Genomic DNA, 19,945 nt, shown 5'->3' with positions numbered 1-19,945 from the left:
TGTAAGGATATATTATCAGGATATCAATTAACATATGAAATATAAATATAAATAAAGTGCATTGTGAAAGTTTCTGATGTGTTTAAAATAATAAATACAGCCCATGTGGCCACATATTGCTTAGTTCAGTAAAGGATTAATTTAATTAATTTGTAGCTATTTGTTGCTGCTCTTATTGCAGTTTGTTTGAACTGGTTTTCTCTCATTAATAACCCTGAACTCCTTTTGGTACTATTTTGTGTTTGATTTTACTACCGTTCACATGGCTCCTTGTCAGATTTTGTGTGAGATCTTGGTAGCAAACCAGGAATCATTCAGAGTTAACATCAGTGGTTTGAAACTTCACCCTTATATGTGAAGCTTGGTTCAGTGGTGCCAGGTTTCCATGAGGGTTGCTGGGTTTGCTGGGCTCTTTGGGTTTGTTAGATCAAGAAGGTGAATGGTTTGATCAGTGTTCGTGTGCTGCCCTTTTTGGGACACTGATCCTCCCCTCACTGGGTTTATGGTGATCCACTTTCTGCTTTGAGGTACTGCCAAATGGTGTGAACGCTACAAGGTGTTGCACTCGGTAACTCTCATATGAGATGTTATTCATTACCTTCAATGTGTTACGGTTTGTGTCTATACAGTGATGTGTGTCTGTGTATGTTACCTTTTTTTCTTTTTTGTGTACAAAGCAAGCTTGTGTGTGAACAACACATTAGCAATGTGTGCACTCTTGGGTCCAGGAATCATATCCCATATCACAAAGAATAAAGTCTGGCCCTATATACAACCAGCTTTATTTCACATCCCTCAGGAGTCACATAATCTGTTTTTGCCAGCCCACCTACCTCCTAATAACCCCAGGTGTTTTCTGTCCCTTGTTCTCTCACTGAATTGGTGATGCAGATATTGGGCTACCAGGGGCAATATAAGGAAGGACGTAGGCTGCATCATGCACTCGATGGAGGGGATTGAGTAAGAGTCAGTATCATCTACAACAACAGGTAAGATTGTTTCTTTATTGTACACCATCATCACACTCTTTTGCACTTTTGATAAAACCATAATAATTTACTGTAGTTGTTGATTCTTTTAAAGTCAACAGTAACATAGACCTTTCCTAATGTGCTGCTCCCTTATCAGTCTCCTCTCTCGCAGATCATGTCATTAACTCGCCTGCTCCTCTTGACCACTGTCCTCATGGTCCTGATGGCCGCGTTGACGTCCAGTGCCCGAACCACACGCTGGCCCAAACCTCAGAGCACCAAGAAGCCCCCTCGAGCTGGTAGCAGCGGTGGAGGTGGGCGGACCACAACCACAACCCCATCACCTTCCAGCAGCCTGCCCACAGAAGAGACAACTGAGGTTATGATGGACGCTTACTCTCTGTCCCCTACAGACAGCACCACATACTCCAATGATATTTACTCCACTGAATTCCACACCGATGCCATAGCGCCCCCTGGGAACAACCATGGAAACTATACCCTTGACTATAATGAATGCTTCTTCAACTTTTGTGAGTGCTGTCCACCACAGAAAGGTCCCATAGGGCCCATGGGGGAGAGAGGCCCTATTGGACTGCAAGGAGAGAGGGGCCCTCCAGGTAAGACTGTGTAATTGTTTTAGGAGAATAACCTTCAAGAGGCCAAAATTGTGCTTCTTCCTTCTGTTCTCTGTTTTGCAGGGTTTCCAGGAGAGAAGGGAGACATGGGGCTCAAAGGACCTCCAGGCCCAGCAGGACTACCTGGAGCCAATGGACTCAATGGCGACATAGGTACAGCAGGGTTTAACAGCAGGAGAGCTTTTGATTGTCTCTCTGTATCGCTCTCTCTATCCCTCTCTCCTTTTTTGCCAAATTCTTCTTTCTGTAAGTTCTTTGTGGATGTCATTTTCTACGCTTTATTTATCAAAACTACCACAGGTGATAAAGGTGGTGAAGGGCCTGTGGGTCCACCTGGTGCACCTGGGATTCCTGGAAAAACAGGAGAAAAAGGTATGTAATTTTCTTCGAGAACCTCAGCAGAAATTGTATTAGATCGCCTGTTTTAATCATACTGGATCAGATTAGCCTAAAATATGCGTAAATGCTCCCTATTAATTTATACATCACTGTTTGAAAATCAAAAAGCATTTTTAAAACATATCCTACTATGTGAATATAATCTGTCCTTTCCACAAACTGTAGGTGACCCAGGCCCCAGAGGAGAAAAAGGTGAACGTGGCTTCAGCGGTTTGAAAGGGGACCCGGGAGAAAGAGGAGAGCCTGGCCCGAATGGTACTAAGGGCAGCACTGGGCGAGAGGGGCCTATGGGTCCCCCAGGAGTTGGTGGGACAAAGGGTCAGAAAGGTGAACAGGGACTTACAGGCGAGTGTTTAACAGGTGATAAAGGTGATGTGGGTGTGCGTGGGCCACCTGGACCGAGAGGTGAGATGGGCCCAGCAGGAGTGAATGGAACTGATGGTGCAAAGGGACAGAGAGGGGAGCCAGGGCCTCTGGGAGGGAAGGGGGATACTGGGGCCAGAGGGCCCCCTGGACCTCTTGGTCCAAGGGGCATAGCAGGGCTGAGAGGGGAAAGGGGAGTTAAAGGAGGACGAGGCCCTCGGGGCCCTAAAGGCCCTCCAGGTGAGAGTGTAGAACAGATTCGCTCTGCCTTCAGTGTGGGCTTGTTTCCCAGCAGGTCCTTCCCTGCACCGGGCATTCCTGTGAAGTTTGATAAGGTGTTTTACAACGGGGAGGGGCACTGGGACCCAGCTCTCAACAAGTTCAACGTCACCCACCCTGGGGTCTACTTATTCACTTACCACATCACTGTGCGCAACCGGCCTGTGCGTGCTGCCCTGGTGGTGAATGGGATGAGGAAGCTGCGGACACGGGACTCGCTGTACGGCCAGGACATCGATCAAGCTTCCAACCTCGCACTGATGCAGCTGAACGACGGCGATCAAGTTTGGCTGGAAACTCTGAGAGACTGGAACGGTGTTTACTCCAGCAGTGAGGATGACAGCACTTTCTCTGGCTTCCTGCTCTACCCAGACTCAAAGAGTAAATCTACAACTATGGAAAACATGTAAACCTGTGGCTGCAGCCTTTGACCTTAAATGAGCTCTGATTTTAACTTCTCGTAGACTCTGCACAACCCTCAGCCTGTTGCACTTCTCTGTCAATGAATGTGATTCAGCAAAGTACTGCTGCTTTGTTATCTGCTTGCTGCTTTCGCACTAATCACGCCAAATGCTTTGCTTAGCCTGCTGTACTTGGCAATGGATGAGGCTTGGTAAAACTGCTGTATGCAACACTTCAGTTCTTTGTAACACAGCATTAAAAATGACTATGCTTGAAATGAATGACCTTCGAGTTTTATTTATTGGGGAAAAGGACCAGAAGCTAATTTATAAGCCATTAGTCTTTTCAATGAGGAAAGATTGGCTGGTTGTCACTGAGGCCAGTACAAATTTAGAAACAATGTAAGTGAATAATTGCATTTGGATTCCACTAGAGGGCGTATGGTGTTCAGGTTTGTAAAGAGGCACTGTTCCATGCAGATTTTAGTACTGAGAAAGTAATAAAAGGGCTGCAGACAAAGAATGACGAGGTAATGTTTCAAGCAACAATATTTGGAACAAACTAGATTTTCTGAAAGAAACCATAAAAACCCAACAAGATGTGCTTGTCTACTGCAAGCGGTTAATTCAGATACCATTTACACAGCAGGATGATTAAGATCATTTTGGTTATTTCTTAATTTTGGATTTTACCACACTTTATTAGTAGCTCTGTATGGCATTTTTGTAGATAAGAGATACAAAAACAGTGACATTCGTGTTTTTTTATCCTAATTATCAGTTTAAAAAAAAAGAAAACAGTGGTGAAGGTAAATCAAATCCACAGGGACACTGCAGACTGGTATGCGTTTAAAAAGCTACATCCAGCAGCTGATATGAGGAAATAATAATGCTTCATTGACATAACAGACCCATAACAACAGATTAGCTGCCCTAGCACAGAGCAGGGTGGATTACCCTCTGCAGTATAGAGAAACCAATGCACCATAAATTATCATCTGGTGTACCCACATTGTACAATAAAAAATGGCATTGACTTTTATAAATGCTATATCTCATTAAGCTCTAAACAGTCAAGACCTCTCACCAGATTAAAATCGATAATAACCCATTTGCCACTACATAACAGCAATCTTTCTAGAAGACAAATTGCATTTGATATTTTACTTCACTGAGTGGCACTGAGAGCCTTTATGTTGTGATGTATTGGTTACAGTGAGCGAAAGAGATTGTATTAAATCTTAAAGGCTTTCAGTTTTAAATGCACCATTAAGATGCATTTAGTATATTTCATTGCTCATATTCAGAGGTTTTCATGTTGACTTATGATTGAAAAATATCAATTTAGGATCAGAATTTAATATTTACAAGAACATTTATTAGAAACATTTAATCCTTAAAAGACAGAATGGTCAATCTTTGTCTAACTTTGCCTGAAATCTTCAGTAATTTTATAGAAATGTTTAATCACTTACAATCCATATTATATCTAAATAAAATACAATAAAATCTTGTAAGAAAGATTTTGATACTGCTGATGTAAATATTGTCTAGTTTTGTTGTTTTGCTTTTAGAAGAAATGCATCACAAGTTTGGTTTAGCAGGTTTGAGTAGCTTAGAGCATTTAAGAGTTTTTCTGCATTGAAATGTCTCCTTTTCTTCTCTCCGTACTTTTTTCCCCACACACAGAAAAATGTAATATCCTGGGTTTATAATTGTATTGTAGGTTAGGTGCATATTTGGCTCATAAAAGATATTTGTCTGATAAAAGGAGCAGAAAGAAAGAAAGAATCACCATTCAGCCCACATGTTACCATTTTTAGAATATATTCCCCTCTGTGGCAGGGGATACCTTCACCTTACCTTTAAGCTTGGACTTTTATATCATAATACCTTCAGTTTGATATTATGTCCGAAATATCTTACAGTTAGAATATTAAATTCCACTGCAGCAAATCCCCACATGTTGAGAACATCAGTATCTGTTAATGATGATCATATTATAGAGTTGTTTGCATGTGTGCATCTTTCATACATTTTTTATACAAAGTTGTACAAAACTTGCCGCTTTTCCATGTGAAATCTGCTCACAAAGAACATGTTTATTTCCTGTTTCCTGATGGACACACATAAAACAGAGTTTATGCATATCCAAAATTCATAAGAAGTCAATCAATTATTACATTATTACATTAAATAATGTGACATTATAAACACTAAATTGCCGCAATATTTCTAACCATGTCCCAATTAACACCATGAAAGGCAAGCTGCATGTGTCCTTTCATTAAGAATAATCAAAAAGCAGGTGGGGGTTTTTTCCGCTTCACAATCCGACACATGAGCTCATACCTTGTATACCAGTAAATGCAAAAGTAAAAAGCAGAGTACTGAATAATGATTGTAATTGTAGTTAGTTTTGCTTGGAATTAAAGATAACATTTTGGAATCAGGTAGCAAGTGAGTAAAGGTGGCATTTTTCTGTGACTTTGCCAGGTCAAATAAGGAAGTGATGACACTTATGAAAGAGTCATGTACTGTGAATAAATTATCACAAATTTATTTATCACAAATAATTAAATTGCTGACTTACTGTCGGTGTCGATCTTTGCTTTGGAGATTAGAATTTAGGCATTTCTTACAGTTAACAAAACAATGTTCACAAAGTGATTGATTGATTCATAAATATTGATGGTAGTATTGATCAGATCATGACTGGAAGGATTTTATTTTTTAGTTGAGTTTGGGTCCTGTAACTAAAGTTTCCCTTGGCTGAAGAGTCTTTATTACTTGGGAAAAATGTATTTCTAGATTAATTGAAAGTTAATTTTAACTAAGGGCAAATATATTGTTTTACAAAGAAACAAAAACATGAAACTGAAACCTGTTAGAGAGAAAAAAACGAAAATGACATCTCCAACTATTGGTGAAGGACCTACATTTACCTCAAATTTCCATAATATTTATGCTATTGCTGTTGGTGGTGGATTTTTGTGTGTGTGTGTGTGTGTGTGTGTGTGTGTGTGTGTGTGTGTGTGTGTGTGTGTGTGTGTGTGTGTGTGTGTGTGTTTGTTCAAATGTTATTCTGCTTGTTTGTTTATAGGCCTATCTGTGGATGCGTGTGTGTATGTGTGTGTGCATTTATGTATTTTCTACTACTCTGTGTGAAAATATAAATAACTACCTTGGCGGTGTGTGCAGTGATCTGTTCCCAGCAGGCTGGATTCCCACTGAGAGAAAGACAGTATATTGTTCCTGCAGCACCACAGATAACAACTCATTAGCATACTGAATCATTTGGCTGCAAGAGCCACTCTGCCACCCATCTGCACTGAGCTGATAAACACACACATGCCAGCTCTCTCTCTCTCTCTCTCTCTCTCTCTCTCTCTCTCTCTCTCTCTCTCTCTCTCTCTCTCTTTCTCTCTCTCTCTCTCTCTCTTTCTCTCTCTCTCTCTCTCTCTCTCTCTCTCTCTCTCTCTCTCTCTCTCTCTCTCTCTCTCTCTCTCTCTCTCTCTCTCTCACACACACACACACACACACACACGCACACACAGAACCATGCAGAGCACACACATACTATGCACACGAGCTAACTCACACAAACACACAGACACAAACATGCACAAGCCTCTTCTCGTTCCCTCCCTTTCAATCCCTCATATACACTCCCTGTATCCCTCTCTTTTTTTGAGTCTGGGTCTTTTTGGAGAGTCGGGAAGCAGCACTGAAGCAGGTAAATGTTTGGCAGGCATTAACCCAGAGAGCCCCTCAGTAGAGTCCCAGCACAGCCAGAGCAGAGCACAGGAGAGGTCTCCAAACACCTGGTTGTCTCTGATGCTCTCTGGAAGCAATTATATTTTTTAGAAATGCATAAGTGTTGCTGCTGTTATTGTAGTAGTGGTACTAGTGGCAAAGTCTGCTGTGTAAAGTTATGAAATATAGGAAAGAAGACTTCAAAACATTTAAGCGGCAGAGTTACCGCTATGGTGCTAATTTCTTATTGCAGTACATCCTGGGTTTATGAACACTACTTTTCGATTGCAAAAGTAAATAACTTGCGGGTGGTGGGAGTCTCGATCGGAATGGCTGTTTCACAAAGTGTGCAGACACAACAGCAGGCAAACGAATGCAGCGGAGGCTGTCAAAACCACTTTCACAATGGCAGGATATCCTTCAGGTCACAGAGCCACGTTAACCTCTACAGGAAGTTGTCACTTGTTGGGAGGAAGTGAGGATTCCAGCATCCATTGAGGAGGTTTCATATGGAGGTTGTGGTTTTAACTATACACTCTGTATAGATAAGATGGAAAACAGTTGCATGGTATGCCTCTAGGGATTACTCAATGAGATTACGCAATCATGAATAAGAGTGTAAAATGTATAAAATGAGTCATATGTGATGCAATGTGACACAAAAATGTGTATGATAAAGGAGATGAACTGAATTGAACAAGACCCACAACATGCTTGAGTGAGATCAAATACAAGGCTTTTCCTCTGCGTGTTTTATTCAGGGGTTTTGTATAAAATTTGTCAATTTAACATTGGATATATTTATAGATACAGCTATCATACAACAAATATGTCATTACCAAACATACAATGTCCCTTAACTGCAATTCATAAAATACCATAGTTACCAAAGGTACCAATATAGGCTACTAAGTCCTGCTAAAAAAGCAGAATAACCAACAACAGTGAGCAATACTTAACTCTTCAGAAAACTGCTGGTGTTGTTATGATATTAACACTGTGGTGCATGTGCGTGCGCCTCAATTAATGTGTTTATATTTGTGTGTGTGTGTGTGTGTGTGTGTGTGTGTGTGTGTGTGTGTGTGTGTGTGTGTGTGTGTGTGTGTGTGTGTGTGTGTGTGTGTTTGTGTGAAATTTAGTAATGAAGGGAAAAGGGAATTTGTGTACCTTACTAAACTACAACTGCATTACAGTTAAAAAAAACACTGAAACAGACATTCATATCAAAAGGACTGCGTGAGTCATTTCCATGGTTTTCATATGACCCACATTTTGTACACTTTAAGAATCACTGCATGTCTTGTACCTCCACAGCAAATTCAAATAATTAAATTCATCTTCAGGCAGTGAAATTGTTTAACTGTCTGTTGCCGTATTTGGTGTCATTTTCTCATCACCAAAGTGTAACAGAAGTAAAAGGTACCACATTTGATGTACTACGCTCAGTTGTTTGCTTTTACATTTTGAGTTTCTCTCATTTCTTCTCTCATTTCTTCCTGTTTCCTGTCTCCTAAAAGACCATTTTGCTAGTGAACCCGTCAACAAACACACTACGGTACATCTTAAACCACATTACTTGAACTTGAGTCACTGTTATTACATTGTGCAGTGAAAATATAATGCTATTTACAATACATAACTGTGTGGGTACAATTAGCGTCCAGTCTGTTTATTTATGGCCTCCAACTGAGGCAAACTTACTTTTGTGTCATTACTCTAACACATCAAATTTGTTGGGGCATAAATCTCCAGGTTTCCTGGCTATTCTAGCTACTCCTTGTAACCAAAAGTATCATCACTGAAGCATTGGTCAACTTCAATATTATTTGATTGTTTATTTTATCTGCTTTTGTTTTGTTCTGCTTTGATTGCTAGTTTTTTTAGTTTTTTTTTAGGTTTTTCCTTTTTATTCATTTATTTATTTATCTATTTATTTTAGAATATCCAGTCTTTGGACTTTCAAAACACGGACAGTTATGATCCGCAGGTCAGTCAAAGACATGAGACATGCAGAATTTACAAATCTTTTGTTGGATCAAATTCAGTCGATCACCAATCAAACCAAGCTATTCATCAGTGCTGTCTCAGATGTGATGTGGAGACAGGTACTTATGATCCATGTCAGACAACACTATTTCACTACACAAGTCTTGATTCTGCTTCCTATACCAATGTCTCAATGCTAACGAGGTCCTGAGCATATCCCATCCCTTTCTTAGTCCCTCTCATTGTTCTCTTTCAGTCTCATCAGGTGTTGTGTCCATGGTCTATTGGCAGATCATCATCGGCGACTGGAGCCATCTAATGGGCGTCCATTGCGCCTCAGATCCCTAGCAGCTAAATGGAGCGGAGGCCCACGTGAAGCCGGTAGAGTCCTTGGAGCTGGAGGTGAGTCCTGGTCCTCCATAAAGCTCTCAGGACTGCCCTCAGCATCGCCATCAGGCAGGCTTCCACAGCTGGAGCCTGGTGACATTGTCTCCAGAAGATCGTCCCTGGCTAAGCCCACCACTGTGTCTTGATGTGGTCCACCCTGAGGGCCCCCCTCATGGGCCCCAACCAGCAGCCCAGTTTCCCCATCAGTTGTGCTGCCAACATTCCTCCCTCCATCCTGGTCCTCCAGGAGATTCGAGAGGAAGCTGATGTACTTCATAGCGAGCCGCAGGATTTCGTTCTTGCTCAACTTCTTGTCCGGAGGGTGAGTGGGGATGAGTTTACGGAGCTCTGCAAACGCTCCATTTACATTCTGCTGCCGCCAACGTTCACGGCTGTTCGTGAAGATACGACGTACAATCTTTGGCTGGCCAGCTAGCAGAAAAGCAGGGAGGAGAAAAGACAGACACAGAGAGGGCGCAGTTGGTAAAAGCAATATAAGCGTATAAATGAAGAATGGAAGAAGATACTTAATCAAGAAAGACGTTTGGAAGAAATTTGGAAGAGGAAGAAGCAGGAGAAAAAATTCAGAGCTTTAAAGAGGAATTTGCTTGAAGTAAAAAGAAACAAACTCAACCGTTTTTGTCTAACGAAACTACAACATTGTCCTCCATACAATCATGTATTTTTAGATAATGGAGTGGAAGCTATAAAGACTTGCGGAGATATTTATACTGTACTACTGTATATAACAGAACAAAACCGGATTAAAGGCTGGTTTGGCATGCCAACCCCCAGGAAAGGGTGTTAGGGAGACTGTGCACTTCCAGTTTAATAATATATTTACTTTTTATTTATTTAGGTATAAAATATAAAATGCCCCACTGCAGGTAGTCACATCCTCCCACCCCCCAACAATGGTGTCTTCCAGGCTTTTGTTGCCCTTGGAACACACCCAGTCTATCTTAATCCTTCAGCCCACTCTGCAGTAAAACCTTGGCATGGAGGCAGCAGCACCCCCATCCTCCACCCCTGTATATGGCAGTGAGTGGGCAGCGGTGGAAAGGATGTTTCAAATGGAATAAACCCCAAATCCGCCTGAAAAGCGCTTACTTTAAAGGCACCCAGGTACATGTATCTGACATTCAGATTAGCAGCATTCATTTGTGCTATGAATTATGGGTTAAACACTTAATATGATGAATTTTCCTTTTGCGAGGCATCTTCTGCAGCACTCAGATTAGGTACAGATCCATGTCAGTGGATGAATGACAATGGAGATGAGGAGGGAACGTATAGGTGACTAATTGGCAGAGGGAGGACACAGCAGAAGTCTGCCTTACCATACTTATAAAGATCTAAAATGCGCCTACCCTCGTCGAGTTCAACCTCATAAGGCGCAGGGCGGCGCTTTACCCTGTTGCTTGGGTACATGCTGTACTGCTCCGACTCCCCTCCGAGACTACAACAACAAAAAGCAAACAAAAGGTGTACAGGTACATGAGAAGACATCAGATCAGCATACTGTACATCATTTCCTCCAGTGTGTTTCACCCTTTACACCCCCACTCCTCGCACACCAGGAGAACACACACACATGCTAAATAATGGTAACATGCAAACTTATCATCACTGCACTATAAGCATCCTTTAACCCTGTACAGTACCATATTCCTGCAGGCCATAATAAGGCAACATCTAAAAGCCATGAAACTTTCTGTGGTGGATATTCACAATGATAACATTAATAAAATGAGACATGCATCCATAAAACTATATTTTTGTCTTGCTCTCTCCACCTTTACCTGTTGATGGCGGCGAGAGGCTGCGCCAGGTTGTAGAGCATCGCCCGGGCCGGGACAGGAAACGCGTTTGGGCTCAGCTGGACCATTCGAGCGTCGTCTCGTTGCGGCGGAGGCAGAGGCAGCGGTGGAGGTCTGCGAAGTTCTGTGATCGGCACCAAATGGCTTTCAGTCCTCTGCTCTATCGCTTTTATAGCGTCCCTCCTGGAGAGCTCGATCACCGGCACTTCCCTTTTCAGGTCAAGGGCGTTGTGAGAGGCAGTTTCCTTGGCAACGCCGTTGATGATGACGCTGATGCTCGTCCCGTTGCTGGAGTTCTGCAGAGGAACGTCATCCGTCTCCACAGCCCCCTTGAAGCTCCCTCCCCTCTTCTCCTCCTCCTCCCCTCCCACCTTTCTCCTCGGCTCCTCGTCCTCCTTGCATCCGTTCTGTCTGGAGATGATGGAGGAGTCCTCCCGCTTTCCAGGACCGGACTCTGCATCGGGACTTCCAGGACAAAGCTCCGGCTGCCGTTTTTCCATCATTTTTACAGGCTACCGTCACCACTCGCTTGAGTCCACTATGTCCTAAATAAGATTTCCTTCGATTAATTTATAGCTTAAAATATTATTATAACAGATAAAACCACGAATGTGTTGTCCATGCAAGCATAGAAAATTAACAATCCATTATTTCTGTTATTAAAAATATACAGATTATTGTTATCATTCTATTATCAATGGCTGGCATTACATTTCCAAATGGTATCAAAAAGATAATTAATTGTCTATTAATTGCTGACTAGATTTTTCGTTTTCTTAATTAATAGGCTGCATGTTTTCAAAGATATTTTACAAAGATAAAAAGACTAAATGCAGCTTTTTTCCACAAAGGAGGATAAAGCTTCAGCCTTTATTATTATTGACAATTGAACTGTGCTTTCATTATCCAGGACTTTACATGTTTTTGCAAATGTTGATGGTTTGAAAGCTTTACTTTAAGTTGAACTGCTTGGGCATAATGTAAAGGCTTTTGTACACTTGTGAATTCACCCCAAATTTGTATGAGTGTTGTGCTAGTGTTATTTTTCAAACGTTATCATGTAAAGAGTTTTAACTTGTGGTGCATGCTTTTTTTCTTCTCTTGCCTTTGAACCTTTTATCTAACGCTGGGCCTTCAGCACGTTTTAAAGTTAATGCCTTCATGCATGTTAACATATTTGAGCAGTTTACATTTACATTTGTAGATTTTAAAAGCTAATGTTGGCTGCTGTTTATTCACAGGTAAAATGATCATCTGTAATGAAGCTATGGAAAGATTACAGCTGCCAAAACCACGAAGACGTGGTGTATTCTTCGTCGAAATAATAACCCCTCCTTTCTGCCCTCAGCAAATCCAGAAACAACCTCTCGAAAGCTTAAAAAATACGCGGATCTGATCATTTTCATAATCACAAATGTCAGAGCAGCTTGAGTATTTTTGAGGCCATTTTACCGTGGTGTATAGGCCATAATGCTGCTGTTGTTGAAGCCGAACATCAAAGGGTTATCATATTGAATACACCACACCAGAGGTTTTTTTGGTGTTTGCTAGGTTATTAATCAGGTAATTATGCTCTGAATAATATTACAAACGAACATCAGACCGTCAATAAAAAAAAGCGCACTTATTTTTCTGGGAATTCTCCAACAGGCCTCGCATCCGTTATTACATCCCGTACAGCCATCGGAGCGGACAATAGCAGAAAATATTGGTCAAATATTTCGCACTTAACGCCAATAAAATATGTAGACAATCTAGCAGTTCAATTACAGCCATTCCGAACATCGAATATGGTGGCTTAAATAAAGAGATGTCATTTCTGCACTTACCGATCCTCCCGTGTTGTTGATGTTACTGTGTAAGTGGAGCCATTTTGTGAGTGGGTCATCCATGTCTGAGGTTTTTTTTTCTTTTTTTTCTCTGCCAGTTGTGGAGCAGTGTGTGTGTGTGTGTGTGTGTGTGTGTGTGTGTGTGTGTGTGTGTGTGTGTGTGTGTGTGTGTGTGTGTGTGTGTGTGTGTGTGTGTAGCTGAGTTATTCCTTGCTGCATCCAGTGCGCTCCCTCAGTGTGGGGAGCGGAACACAGGCCGCAATGTGGCCGAGCGAGATAAGCGCACGGCAGCGGCCTCTTCATTCCCGATAAGCCCCTAAACCCATTATTTATGAAATGATTCATTATTATTTGGCTGTCGTGGGCTATATTGGCTTGTGGAGGGCAAAGCATTAAAAAAAGCAAACAGGCACAGCGCCTGTAACAACGTGAGGTAGTATAAGCTACAGTAGCCTGAGCTATAGTTGAGGTGTTTTAATTTTTTTGATAAAAGAAACAAAAGCTCAGGTTAAGCTTTTGACCTATTTATATTTTCAATAAAAGGGTTTTTGCTAAGCCCATTTATCCTGAAATAAGATAACTGGTTATAGCGGAGGGTCGACTAGCTTTTCTTCTTTTTTTTTCCTAAAAAGAGTAACAACATATCCATTAATCCATATCCATTACTGCGCCTTGAGCCTGGATGTGCTACTGATAGCAATAGATTTGCTAAAATGATGCCGCTCTAATTATGATAAGGATGTCTTAATTGAATGGGGGACAATTATTTATTGATATAAATAAATGCATCGATAGAAAAATAAATAAATGGGCCATTGCGTGTCACTGTTTGTGTTGGGGGCCACGGACGGCGGTTCCAGGGGTCCGTGGGGAGTCATGGCTGGAGGAGATAAAAGCGCATCGGTTTCTGGTCGCATCAGATAAATGAGCAGCAGCATCAACGGTGACACGCTATCAGCACATTCAGAACAGCCTAAATGGTAGCAGGTACATCCTAATAACGGATTTTTCACACAGCTCTCTTTTGCTTTTTTTAGTCAAATAATAGGCTATACATTTAAATAAGCAAATAGGCCTAAATTTAGTCAAACAAACCCGTGAAGTGGAGAGCACAAGTTGGATTATTGAAAATAAAGACACAGTGGATAGATCAAAACTTTGAAACGTGTTTAAAAAAGAAAACATAACAACAACACAAAAAAACCGAAGGGTACCACAATCAGTCACGACCTTTAAACAGACCTGTTGAAGTACAGTCACGAGTCACGACCATCATCCTACATCCTGCTTAACAGCGCAGTCTGACATAATCCCTTTAAACTTTTGTGTAAACACCTTCTAATGAAATTAGATTGTGCCAAGATCTGTGTGTGCGTGTGTGTGTGTGTCTTTGTGATGGTGGGTTAATGGGGTGGTCCAAATTAGACCCATTAGTTTCATGAGCTATAGTTTTAACACAATAATTCCTCAAAGGGACAACACTCCATTATTTATATGTAAATGCATTTGACTGGAAGTAAAATAATGTGATATTATATACCTTTTGAAGTTTTTTTTTTTATTTTTTTTATTTTTTTTTTTATACCATTTATGTGTCTTAAATGTGCATAATTTGTTAATGTCACGATCAAGAATAAAACGTTTGACAAAATAAATAATCTTTATTTCAATCTCATAGAGGAATAGACAATACAGCACATGACTGGAAAGAAGAAAACATTATTTCTTTTTTTGTTCAGATTGATCCAGTGGAAATGCCTATTTCTGCTTTTAGACGTGAATTATTGTTGTGCTTGTGCTAATAGCTCCTAGTCTGAGGGTCTTGTGAGCAAAGGTAAAGTTTGTGGCACACCCTGATCAAATGAAATAATCAAACAAATTGTTGAGGACATACAAAACTAAAAAGGTGACACAACACAGTTGCACACCCACTCACTGAACAATATGATGTCTCACTCTGTGATGTAACTATCAAAAAGCAATAAATAAATAAATAAATACATACATACATACATAAATAGATAAATAAAAATCGCAATTAGAATCACATGAAAAAAGGACTCTTTTAAAACGTCTTTTACATATTTTTGGATGTTACAAATACTTAAGTCAAAATGCAGGCTAAAGTGGTCCTTTACTAATTAAATGTGTCAGCTTTTATTTGCAGAAATTTTAAGATGGGGATTAAACAATATGCTACATTTTGGATGATATTACTCATAATAATCCAAATATGACAATGAAACACAAATTCATGCTCAAAAACAAGTCATGCTGGGTTTTAATCAGTATCACTGGTGTCACTTTTGAATTAAAACCACAAAATTCTTTGGTCCAGTTTCTAACTATTCCACTCTAGTGCATTTGTTTGGTTTTACATTTTTTATTTGGTTATTTCATCCATTTGCCATTTGAATCCAAAGTCCCTTGCAGTATCATATTGTTCAGGTTTGCATTAATGTAAAATGGACCTCTAACCCTGTTGTTACATGTAGCCATTTTGCTACATGATACTGCAATGAAATATACACTGACTATCTATTATACTTTATAGTGCATCAGCAGAGTTTGCAGTGGCCCATTATAATCCGAGGGCTGCAGGAGAAATGGCTGTGTGCCATGCCTGTCTTCCCAGTCACCGCTGGTTGCGTCGGGCCCGCATTATCCGAAGAGAAGCGATGCTTTCCCGTGTCATGAGCCGTGTCACATGCTCCAGACTGAGTCCTGCCACTGCCTCTCCATTTACCTGCAGAATTTCATCACCAATACCCAGAAGACCTGCGTATGGGCCTTCGCCACTACCATCACCCACTTTCTCGACATATACACCTGGAGAAGGGAGCAAAAAAAAAGGACAGATGAAAGGAGAGTGAAAAAATGGGTGGATAGTGGAAAAAAAAGAGTGAGGAAGTAGAATTTGGGAAGTGGTGGAAAACAGGTGGGAGCAGAAAAGGAGGAGATAGGATGTATTTGAGTTTAGTGAATCATACAACATACTTTGAAAAAAAAAAAACTGTTACCAGTATAATATACACAAATAGCTTCCGTGAGAAGTATCTTTACACATTTTACAAATAATATGAACTTGAGAAATGTTTTAATTGTTCCTGTTATTTGACATATTCGATGATGTTCATGTTTGTTTACCGATTCTTATCGTAATGACCCAAAGGTACATTTATATCTGAAATATTACATTGTATTGTCTTTCTATTTCTATTTTCGAGATGAACAGCATATCATTGAAAAACACCCTGAATTTTGCTGAGGCAATAAATAACCACCATATTTAATAAAAAACTGCACAACCAAGCCCTACATTACAGAAGTTACGAAGAGAATGTGGATTACAAAAAGCTACCTGTGTCAGGTCGACCTTTGCCCCTTGAGATGACGAAACCGAAAGGACCATTTGGGGGTCTAATGAGCTCCAGGAGGAGGGTCCCATCAGGAAAAGCCTGAGTGACCCGGCCCACTGGACGCACCATTCTGGAGGCAAGTATGTCTTCACTCAGGGCCCTGTGAAGCTCCAGCTGAGGGCTATCAGGGCTGTAATAGCAAACATGTAGTTATTTCAGTGAAGATATTTACTTGGATCTCTGTATCTCTGTATTTTCTTTGAAACCTACCTAAGTGCCAGGCCGTACGGTATCTGCACTTCTCCCAGTATTGTTGTACGTTCTGTTCTCCTCTCCAAACTCTGAACAGAGGAGGCTTTGCGCAGTTGGGCCAGTGGCAGCACCTAGTGGCAAATCATGGCATTGTAACAAACTGTATTTGATATGGCCAAAATTCACCATATCAGCTTTCGGCAGAGAGTTGTTTATATCTGTTTAGGGTGGGTGCCACAGAAAGTGGAGGGAAACACAGACAACCTGGAAAACATTATTTATGCTCCCAATGTCAGGTAGGAAGGTTGGTAATACTTCAAAGCCTTGGTTGGTCCACTGTGACAAATAAGTAGTGAAAGGTACTTCAAAGAGGCAACAGGGAGTTTACAGACATGCACCCCACCTGTTTGAGGTGAAAATAAAATCACACCAGCAGCCTTGAACATGGCAGGAAACATCTATATTGCTCACCGTGTGTAGGGTCTGCAAAGAAGGTGTCCTCTGTATGGTGGGCTGTGGTCTGCGCGTGGGGCTTGGGGAAGCAGAGCTGGCTCGGGGTGCAGTGGGGATACTGAGCTGTTCCATACTACTGGAGCGGCTTCCTTTCACTAGTCTACCAACACTGTTCAGACCAATAGAGGAAAAGAAGCGACGCAGGAAGAGCTTTGGCCGTCCATCAACCTTTCTGTAAAGGAGAGGTTAAAGGTATTTTACAATACAGTAATATCAACTCAAACAGTAATGTAGGCCTGATTGCAACACCAACTAAACTAAACTACTGATCAATACAATTGTTGCTGAACTGATGCAAAGAGAAAATAATTTTGCTTATAGTTTTATCATTCTGCTAATTCTTTCAATTTCCAGAAGAGGGCAGGATTGTCTTGATATTCACAAAATCTTTTTGAGCAATAGCATCCTGTGGATTGTAGGTCAGGGTTTTAATCTCCTAACTGCTAGCACTGGCACACTCAAGTAGTTTTGGGAACAACGCTGGTGGGGGCAAGAGATTTATTGTCTAAGCTATGACAAGAGCATTGTTATCTTGGCTTACCTGGACCCATCAGAGTTTTCCTCCCATATGGCCTCAGCTTTCAGATGCTCTGCTCTCAACAGCTCGGCTCTAAGATCCTCAGCCCGAGACATGGCTAGGCTGCGCAGAGCGGGACGACACTCCGAACCAGGACCAACATCTCCACTCAGACCTGCTGAAAGTAAACAGTTTTCTGTCTGGGTGCCTAAGAATCATTCTATACAATCTGCAAGATTTTAAATGTGACCATGTGAATACCATTAAAATATTTCAGCCACAATATCCTAATCTTTTATGAAAGTACAATTCTCTAGCAAATCTCCACTTTTCCACAAGGAACTAATTAAATGTCATAAAGTAACACAAAATGATGCTTCATACTTCCAGTCCTCTGCATTTCAGAGGGTAATATTGTAATTTTTATTCCACTACATTCCACGTGTCTAACTGCTATATTTCCAGATTAATAAATCCTTTCATAAAACAGTAGAGTGTCACTCCATAGCATACAAACAGCAGAAAATAAAGGTCCTCAACTCTATATTATCTTCCACTGAAGTCAATGTATAGCTCTGTCATCCCAACTGACCACTCACCTGCTCCATCTGGAGTGGCATCCCAGAGTTCAGCAGCTGGAAGATCTGTGGGAAGTCGAGCTGGTGAGTACCTCAGAGTGGAGGGCCTGATACAGGGCACTGAGCTGCTCACTGCAAGTGTCCCTTGGGTTAAAGACACTGGGGATTCCCTTCTTGTCTCTGGTGAGTCCAAGAGGGCTGAATGCTGAGATGAGCCTTCACCTCCCTGGTTTGAGGTAATCTGGAACTGCACTGTGGACTGACCGGCAGTAGAGCGATTCCTTGAGCTTGATTTCAGAGCTGACTTTATAGGAAGAGAAGGGGGAGGCGATTCCCTTATTCCACCAGATGCCTCCAGCAAATGTGGCTCCAGAGTGATGGGGCTGCCAGGGGCAAAGGAAACGGCTCTGCTTAAATTGACTCTGTTCCTTGGATTGGAGTTACGCCGCTGAGCCCATGACGGACCGTAAGGACCATTGCCGGATTCCAGCCTGCTTTCTCCTTTCCTGCTCCTTCTCCTAAGTTTCCCAAATCCTGAAGATGTCCATCCTGTACTACTCTCTTTATTTTCTCCCAGCACATAAGCTCCAGCAAAAGTGACAGTCAGAGGAGCTTTAGGACGAGTACTCACTTCTGGTTTGTTTGGAGGCACCCAGCGAGGAACTGATTTTCCCCGTGTGTCCTCTGCATTGCCTGCCTGCTGTGGCTCAATGTTCTGTGGATCTGACACTGATGAGGCTAGTTGAGGTTCCCTGACTACAGAGCCACATGACTCACATTTCTTCACCAGCACTATTATCTCTTTAATCACTGTTGTGGTCTCACCACTGACAGCCACATCTTCTTGCTTCTGTGTAGGAGGTGTGGAGACACTTTTACTTTTACTCCTCTCTGAACCACTACTGCTTGAATCTGTGTTACTTTCCTTACTCTTGGACTTCATTCCAGGTCTGCCACGCTGTCTCACCCTGTCTAAGTATCGAGACTCTGCTTCTTTCTCTGATTCATCCTCGAAGCGTACCCGTGTGGGCGAACAACCATACCGTCTGGATCGACTACCTTGATCACTGGGGGAAGTGTCTCTTTGGTTGGGGACAAGGAGGGGACCAGATACAGTTTGAGCTGCAAGATCTTCTTTGGTTTGAACAACTTTCGGTACTGATGCTGGACTGGGAGACTCAACTTGTTGCTTTTTACTGTAGGAAAGAGAGTGAATGAATATTACAGACATTCAGTAGACTATATTATTTGTCTTGAGAATTACTCTTATGTTGAAGTCAGTTTATATGGTAGCATCCTATGAGGATAAGCAAAAACTAAAGCAAAAGTGAACATGAAAATTGAATCTCAAAAGACAAGACACAAAGACTTTCAAGATCAAAACTTTGCCTTATACATTTTTGGGAGCTTGCAATATTCTTTGTAAGGAATAATGATAGAATAAGCCAAAGACAAGGTAAATTATAATCACAAATAGAGTATACAGTATACAGTCTCTACAGATAGTCTAACAGGTTTGTTGTGCAGTCAAGATTGTAAATGCTCCCAATTCTACATTCTAAGTGAATGCTTCATGCTGATATAACGGGATTTCAGTAACAAAACTGTGTGACGTATATGCGATTACATAAACAGAATAACACCAAACATTTTAATGACACTGTCAGCTCTGTGTTTGTTAGTACAAGTCATAGTCAGGTTACAAAGCTGTAACTTATTTTCAGTTATGCAACATTAGCTTTGCCAAAACCAAATGCAAGAGAGGGATATAAACCAGAGAGAAAGATAATGAAGACACTAGGGGCAATAAACTCAGTCCCAAATTTAGTTTCATGACAATAACCCCCCCACACACAGTTAGAATCATAAAAAAATATATTCAGCAACAAGAAGGACA

General features: G+C 41.3%; 2 protein-coding genes across 3 annotated transcripts; one reads left to right on the top strand and one right to left on the bottom strand.

Moving 5' to 3' along the window:
* The first annotated feature begins 1,137 nt into the window (after nt 1–1,137).
* On the top strand, nt 1,138–3,060 carry otol1a (otolin 1a). The gene is made up of 4 exons (XM_062428352.1): nt 1,138–1,591; nt 1,673–1,762; nt 1,910–1,981; nt 2,174–3,060. Exons 1-4 carry the CDS (start codon nt 1,147–1,149, stop codon nt 3,058–3,060), a joined length of 1,494 nt encoding a protein of 497 aa, XP_062284336.1. The 5' UTR covers nt 1,138–1,146.
* A 4,434-nt stretch (nt 3,061–7,494) lies between these two features.
* Nucleotides 7,495–12,980, bottom strand: tal1 (T-cell acute lymphocytic leukemia 1). Of its 2 annotated transcripts, none has more exons than XM_062428372.1 (4): nt 12,830–12,980; nt 10,983–11,545; nt 10,521–10,639; nt 7,495–9,612 (listed from the first exon to the last, which is right to left on the bottom strand). In XM_062428372.1, exons 2-4 carry the CDS (start codon nt 11,501–11,503, stop codon nt 9,089–9,091), a joined length of 1,164 nt encoding a protein of 387 aa, XP_062284356.1. In that variant the 5' UTR covers nt 11,504–11,545; nt 12,830–12,980; the 3' UTR covers nt 7,495–9,088. The 2 variants fall into 2 exon arrangements, with proteins under 2 accessions (XP_062284356.1, XP_062284357.1); XM_062428373.1 differs by having other exon boundaries at nt 10,551–10,639.
* Nucleotides 12,981–19,945: the final 6,965 nt, after the last annotated feature.

The sequence above is a fragment of the Scomber scombrus genome, chromosome 11, assembly GCF_963691925.1.
Source record: "Scomber scombrus chromosome 11, fScoSco1.1, whole genome shotgun sequence".
In the NCBI taxonomy this organism is placed as follows: domain Eukaryota; kingdom Metazoa; phylum Chordata; class Actinopteri; order Scombriformes; family Scombridae; genus Scomber; species Scomber scombrus.
This window is presented reverse-complemented; position numbering and strand designations above follow the sequence as displayed.

Bases quoted from the DNA above. Each gene is read 5' to 3' on its own strand.
- tal1 (XM_062428372.1), bottom strand. From the start codon at position 11,503: ATGATGGAAAAACGGCAGCCGGAGCTTTGTCCTGGAAGTCCCGATGCA. The intron at 10,640-10,982 runs GTAAAGGTGGAG...TTGTTGTTGTAG, and splicing joins CCTCTCGCCGCCATCAACAG to TCTCGGAGGGGAGTCGGAGC. The intron at 9,613-10,520 runs GTAAGGCAGACT...CTTTTCTGCTAG, and splicing joins TTTAGATCTTTATAAGTATG to CTGGCCAGCCAAAGATTGTA.
- otol1a (XM_062428352.1), top strand. From the start codon at position 1,147: ATGTCATTAACTCGCCTGCTCCTCTTGACCACTGTCCTCATGGTCCTG. The intron at 1,763-1,909 runs GTACAGCAGGGT...AAACTACCACAG, and splicing joins TGGACTCAATGGCGACATAG to GTGATAAAGGTGGTGAAGGG. The intron at 1,982-2,173 runs GTATGTAATTTT...CACAAACTGTAG, and splicing joins TGGAAAAACAGGAGAAAAAG to GTGACCCAGGCCCCAGAGGA.